The following is a 7,592-nucleotide window of genomic DNA, read 5'->3' on the forward strand; positions in this document are numbered from 1 at the left end:
GGTGAAAATCCTCAGTTTTAGTTGTATGATTGATTGCTCATGAATCTATCCATGTCTTGGTTGTTATGTTATAACTAGGGGATTGAGAACTTCATTTTACTTTCATTTTTAATTGGCAAAGCATTGTATGAACTTTTCGCATATTGAAAATCCTGATAAGGTGCATGCTTAGCTGAAAAGTTATTTTTAGCATTTAAAACTTAAATGTTATGTGTTAACTGTTATTTTCGGTTGGTGACCTTTACAATTATTGTGGAAATCTGGGCTTTGCCCTCAGATGAGAGTCAGGACGATCCTACCGATTCGTACCCTACGGGCGGGAATGGAGATGGGAACGCTTGACTGCAGCTACGTTAGGAGAATCTCACGGGACGCGTGGAGATCACTCCGGGTGTTTAGTTGTGTTGTAAAATGATCAGATTAGGTTGACATAGAGGGATCAGATGTCTTTCTTTTGTATTGCATTTATTTTAAAATGGAAGACTGTACCTATACTAATATTGTCAGCTTGACATGTTGTTTTCGATGGATTATATGTACCATTTGTTGTTGGGTAAATGGTTTGGATTTATAATTGGAGTAACTTTTCCGCTGCTTGTAAATTATAATGACTCAATTATTTATCCAAAGGCATTTCTTTAATTCTTTCTCTGCTTTATTTTAAATTCTTTTGAAAAAAAAATATACCCTCGCTTTGAAAAACAGGGTGTTACAATAGTTTTTTTTTAATGTATTGTATGCGTCCATTGATAAATTAATGACCAATTAAAAAAATAAAAAAAAATGAAATACAATGCATGACTTGACATGTCACGTTAAGGCTGATAATTGAGTGACCAACTAAAAAATAAAAAGAATAACAATAAAATACAATTTGTTGAAAGTTTTTGAGAAGTAATTGTTTTTTAAATACTACTTAGCAACCGTCAGTTCAAATTAATTTAATTAAAAAATTTATTTTATTTTACGAATTCTTTAGTGTCGGATTTCACTCCTTAATTCGCCGTATTCCGTTAACCGTATTTTAAATTATACACCATCTTAGTTGTTATCAACAAAAAAGATGTGTTCATATTTTTAAGAGATAAAATTGAAGCAACCGCGAGCTTCTATTTCTCGAATTGAGATTAACATTCGGAGCTATGTACAACTTTATTCCCAGTCTAACAAACATCAATTATTTTTAGTAGATATGTTCACATTAATTACTGGTAAATTTATTTCAATATGTCATTGTTATTTTATTCTATTTATAAAAAAATATTACTATTTTGTTATATATATTTTTTTATTGTTTATGTTTCTAAATTTTTTTTAAAAAAATTGTATATTTGTATGTGTATATTTCTAAGATTTGTCTTACTAAATTCGATTCTAAATTCTCTCATAAATAGTTGTTGTCCGTCTTAATAATTTTTTTTATTCTAGGTTATCTAATAACATAAATTCTCTCATAAATAGTTGTTGTCCGTCTTAATAATTTTTTGATTCTAGGTTATCTAATAAATAGTGTTGCCACATAGTTATATTGAAGAGAAAAATAATAATTTACTTAAGTAAATTAATTTACGTATGAATTCAACTTAATTTATAGATTATCAAAGAGAAAATAATAATATATTTAAATAAATATAAAATTTATTTAGGAATTAAAAAAAAAAATACAATTCATTCCATCGATTCGATAATTTTTATGTAGAAGTGATGGTTTTTCAAACTTCAAATGCTGATTTAACAAAATTTGTTACACCACGATTTGACGAGTTTACAGTATTGTGAAGGTGTGTAATGATTTTTTAAAAACTACTGTTTTTGTTTTACATGCTTATATTTTAATTTTATTAATTTATTATACATTTTACATTCTAAATTTATTATTAAATATCATGCAAATTCAAAAGAATTCAAATGATTCATGAAAGATTAATGAAGGCTAACATGCAAATTCAAAGATAAAAGATAACCATAGTTTTTATGTGTATTGTAATTTTTTTTGTAATGGAAAGATTATTTTTTCTGTAGTATTTTGTGAGTAGTACCGAAATGAAAGATATTTTAATACAACAAAATTTACATGAATTTTTAAATATCATGTATTTCATATAAATAACATACTATGTTGAATAATAAAAATAAAAATTCATTATTAAGTTACTTCCTCATCTTTACATTTACTAATTTACTTAAGTTATATATGTCATGTCCATTATTTAAAAAATTCTTATTTCATCTGATCTAATTATTTAATTTTTTAATATTTATTGTTTTTATTTGTTTAAAATTAAAAGTATTGTTTTATAACAAGTTTTGTTGAAAAGAAAAGAAGATTATTTGGAGAATTCAAAAATAAGGCATGTATTGATCGTGTAAGAAAGTAGTTTTTAAGTTAGACTAGGATTATATTTTTGTTTTTTGGTTATAAATTCTTTTTTTAAGTCATTTAATGTCAATAAAATCTATAAGAATATATATATATATATATATATATAAATTAATATAATAATTTATTTATTAAAATGTATATTATTTCCGTGCGACGCACGGGTTACACACTAGTTTTATTTATTAGATTTAAATATGAATAAATTTTGTAAAGATTAACAATAAAATATAAAAAATTATAAGTGAAAGGTATATATATATAGAGATTAAAATACTAGATTAATTAAAAGTAAAAAAGTTATATATTTATATAAATTAAAAATATATTTGAATTTTACAATTTTTTACATGAAATCATTAAAGTAAATTTTATTTAAAAATTATATTATTATCTAATAGAACATTTCTTACTGATATCAATATAAATAAGTATTGATTTTTATATCAGAGGAGTAAAAAAAAAAGTTTAATACAAGAGGTTTTAAGATAAGTTTGCTTTGGTTTTATTAAAAGATCAAAGATGAATAGAAAAAAACAAAAGGAGGTGATAGTATAGAAGGATGATGTAACTTTCTATTACATCATATAAAATAATTAGTGTAACATAATCTCTTATGTGATAACGTGAATGATACTAAATAATTACGGCATATCCAAAAAGTTCCCAAAAATTATAAATTTCCTCATACATAGATTAAGCCAAACAAAGAGTCCTTTTATATTATGTTATTTGATACTATATCCAATATTGTAGTCAAATTGGTTATCAATAGAGTTGTTAATTTGACAAGTCCCCTAATTATTGGCTCCAACCCACACGTTACAGGGACAAATGAATTTTATAATTTAAAAGGTCCATAAAAAGTAAGTCCCAGCCCCCTAAAATTTTGTGGGCTTAGCGGGTGGGTCTATAGGCCCACATTTTCAAAAAAAAAAAAGGATTTATTTTTAAAAAAAAGTTTTGACAATTATTTTCGATTTTTCACCGATAAAAAAAATTTTGATTTTTTTTTATTCGAGAAAAAAAAATCGATTTTTTTTGAGAATTTTTTATTTACTTTTCTCATAAAAAAATTTTCAAAAAAAAAATATTTTTTAATTTTTTTCAAAAAAAATAAATTTCAAAATAAAAATAAAATCTCAATATTATCAAAATATTGAGGCCTATAAACACCCTGAGTCCCCTCTATATTAAGCCCCATAAAATAATGAGCCAAAATTTTAAAAAAATTATTTTTATAGAAGCTTAATATTAAGGATTTAATAGAAAAAAATTAAGAGGACCTAGTAGTTGGGGTTTTTTTTTACAGCTCTAATTACTAATTGATTTAAGATTGAACACTTTTTCTATCTATTTTCATATAACTTTATATGCAATTGAGCCACTTAATCTCCCAATAATGAGAAGAATAATTGATCGACTCAAGAAGAATAGAAACAAATTTAACGGTGAGCCAAAGATCCCCTACATATTACCCAGAAAACTGCCAACAATCAAATGTAAAAAATGTGAACACATTGAACATGATAAGAGTACATGCAAAGAGAAAAGAGTAGTTGATAGAGACATTCTTAAAAGCAGGAAACAAAATACTTTTTTACAAAAAAATAAATAAATAAAAGTGATGGTCTGCTAATTAAAAATTTAATTAAAATATATCAACTTTCAATTATATTTTTTTTTATATTTTCATTCTGCATGAAGTATTGTACTATTCTTAGTGGTTTAGTTGATAATTATTGTTATACCGAGGTTACTACAAGGGTAAGAAAATTACTTTTTTGAAAATGCAAATGTTACCTAGCTCAGAGATTGCATTGTTTTTCGGAGATTAGAGGCTGCATTTCTAAAAAGTAATGTTTTGAAAAAAAAAATTGATGTCGAAAGAGTAAAAATGGAAAATCACATGAGTTACTTTTATACATTTGTTTATAGAGAAAGATTACAGAGATTACTAAGTGACGAATTGAAAGAGCAATTCTGAAAAGACAAACAAGTCGGAAAATAATTTAGCATCCCTTTTTGCTTCTTATGATTAAACTACTGTTGTTAATTGATCCATTAGCGTGAAGGATGACAACAATCATTTGATTTATTTTCATGCCATCTCTATAATGAAGGCAATCAACAATAGCACATATAGTCCAATGATTAAGACTGGCTAACCGAATTGAATAATATGGATTTATGATCTTTTTTATGTGTGCACATGGAATAAAATGCATAGAATAAGCCAAACGAATAATGTTACAATTAGGTCCCTTTAGTCACTTAAATTTCATTGTTATTAAGTGGACTTAATTTTATATGCTCTTGCCCTTTTACATAAATCAAGCACACACAGTGCACAACATCTCAATCCATGAAACAACCAAAGTTTGGTCCCAATAGTCCACGCATGTGCATAATTATGTCACACCCTCCTACTTTTTCCTTCTTGTTTTTTTTTTTTTAAACAAATAATTATTTATGTCTAAACCCAATTTAATCTGGTTGAAGCTAGTAAGTAAAGTCCAATTTGAGATAGTTCAGCCGAAGTTACAAGCATATAGAAGCAATACATGATGGATTATGATAGAAAATTTGGGGAATAGGTTGTGAATATTATTGATCATGTTAAGTTACGAAAAATGTTGAGCTTGTCTCTTGATAAATTTACACTTAAGTTTTGAAAACAAGTCAATACTTTCAAAAATGTTGCACCAAAAACATACTCTAAATCAACTATAGCAGCTTTAAAATATGTACTCATACGAGTAGCTTCTCCTTTGATACTTAAGATTTAGACATTAGAGGACTCACTCTTATAATAAAATGATTTTAAAATTTAATAATATAGAATTTATTTGTTAATTTTTTTTTAAATAGAACATGTTTTGTGTTGTTTGTCCAGTGTAATGAATTATTTTAAATTTTAAACTCAGTTATAAAAGAATTATTTGTATGAAAAATTAAACTACTTTAAACAACTTCTTGTTTCAAATAGTTTTAAATTATTTTCAGATTTTGACTTTTTTTCTTAAATCTATAATAAATAGATAAAAAATAATTCTTAAAAGTAATCTAACTGAATAAAATTAAAAAATAAATATAAAATTAAGAGAAATATAGATGATCGATAGATATTGAAAAAAATTAAATTGAGAGGATTTAAACTTAAAAATAGAGGATTTAAACTTAAAAATAATTATATAATTTGTTATAACATTTAAGTACATGAAAACTTTAAATACACTCAATTTAAAAGAGAATGAGTAATAAGAACTATTAAAATCAAAATTAATTTGTAGAGGGAGAAGATAATACAAAATTTAGGGGCATTCTAAGCCTTAATATTCATTGACAAAGTTTTTACCTACAAATATATTACAAAAAAAGCATTTCATATTGGTTGATATATAAATGTGGCAGGTATTAAGTATAGTCTAACATTTATTGTCTATAGCCGTTGTGATCCCCTCTTCCAAAGCTCCCCACCTGCTCTCATCTTTTACTAATGTCCTACCCACTAAACCTCAAGTGAACAATTAACTTATTCTTTTTAACGCATATTTTTTTAAGGTATTTTTTTATCGGATAAAATTCATATGAAATTTATAATCTTTGTAGAATTTATATAAATTTTAATCAATTAAATAAAATATAATAAAAATATGTGTTAAAAAATATGTTATTAATCCTTCTTAATCTCAAATATCAAATAAAAAACTCAAAAAACTTTATAGTATGCATATATTAATTATAAGTACAAAATTATTTTGATATATTTTTTTAAATCAATTGACAAATATCGATATTCTTAAGGTGAATATTAAATTTTGAATTTAAATTCATAACTTTATAATTTTGTGTAAAAAAAATTAATCTTCACTTAATTATGAATACAATTAGAAGATGAACTAAAATTTATATAAAATTTTAAATTAAATACATGATCTTGCATTTGTTAAGTAATGAGCATGATTATTATTTGTTAATTTCATAATTAAATAAAAATATAGGAGAAAAAACAATGGAAGCGTGTGGGCCAAAATGAACAAAGGTGACAAAAAAACAAAGGTAGTTTAATTAAATTAAATTGAAGCGAAGGAGTGCGTTCCGAATTTGCGATCACTGTTGTCCCAAATCTCCAATATAATAATAACCTCCAGAGACGATATAATAAGTTTAGTTTAATTCAATACAGAGAGAGAGAGAGAGAGAGGAGAAAGAGCGTTGAAAGACCAAATTGACCTTCGATCTTCTTCTTCTTTCTCTCTCGATTCGTTTCTGAACTTATCACCATGAACGGCAAAGCCAACGTTACCAAGGAGCTTAACGCCAAGCACAAAAAGGTTTCTTAATCTCCAATTTTCATTCTCTTTTACATATTGCCTTAATCGTTACTCCTTCAATTTCAATTCATCACCGTCTGATATCTTTTCATCGTTTCATTCTGAACGTGAAGATGTTTCCATTTTTATTTTATATTATTATACTGTCTATCAGTGTATGTATTTTCATTTGTAATGTATTTGATCTGCTTGTTCATTAATTCTTAGGTTCGTTTTTGATCGTTAGTTGGGTGATTGATCTATAATGTTTTTACTCTTTGAGTTTAATCAATTAGGATATTTTGAAATATTTTTCTACTGATGCTTATTTGTATACTTAGGTTTGTCTAGTTTGCGAATTCTTTTTTTTCATTTCGTGCAGAATGTGACTGTGATTTCATTTTGTTAGAAATGCTAGTTGCATTTTTATAATTTTAGAGAAAAACAAAAATACTAGATTTTTTTCCAAACTAACTATGATCTTAGTATCCCCTATTTCATTTTTTGAGGCTTTTGGTCTATTTGGATGCTAGTTAGATTCTTCAAAATATATGTCCTTATTTTTCAGATGTTATTATTCCTACGGTGAATAGTCTCACTTAACATGTGAGGCTTATAAGTCTAGGGGTTCTTTTATCTAATGACCAGTCTTTTGGGATGGGCTATGAGCTTATGCTCATAACATCAGAAAATTCTTAACCTTTTCTTCTTGGGGGTATTTCGGTTGTTTGTTTGAGTAATTGTAAATTTGTAATATTAACGAGGGCTTAATCTATTCAGAGGATTCTTTTGTTTTTTTAGAAAAATTGTGATGTGTTGTTTCATTGATATTTTGAGTGGAAAAGGAGAAAACTTTATTTTTATCTTAAAAATTATTCTTACTTGGTTTTCCCTAC

General features: G+C 25.6%; 1 protein-coding gene across 1 annotated transcript in view; it reads left to right on the plus strand.

The window, feature by feature from the left end:
* The first annotated feature begins 6,537 nt into the window (after positions 1 to 6,537).
* The window catches only part of LOC101502694 (ADP-ribosylation factor GTPase-activating protein AGD5), a 5,715-nt gene continuing 4,660 nt past the window's right edge, over positions 6,538 to 7,592 (plus strand). Inside the window, exon 1 of the mRNA XM_004487609.4 lies at positions 6,538 to 6,717. Coding sequence (XP_004487666.1) covers positions 6,667 to 6,717 — 51 coding nt within the window. The 5' untranslated portion in view covers positions 6,538 to 6,666. The remainder of the gene's footprint in view (positions 6,718 to 7,592) is intronic.

Source organism: Cicer arietinum, chromosome 1, assembly GCF_000331145.2.
Source record: "Cicer arietinum cultivar CDC Frontier isolate Library 1 chromosome 1, Cicar.CDCFrontier_v2.0, whole genome shotgun sequence".
Taxonomy (NCBI): domain Eukaryota; kingdom Viridiplantae; phylum Streptophyta; class Magnoliopsida; order Fabales; family Fabaceae; genus Cicer; species Cicer arietinum.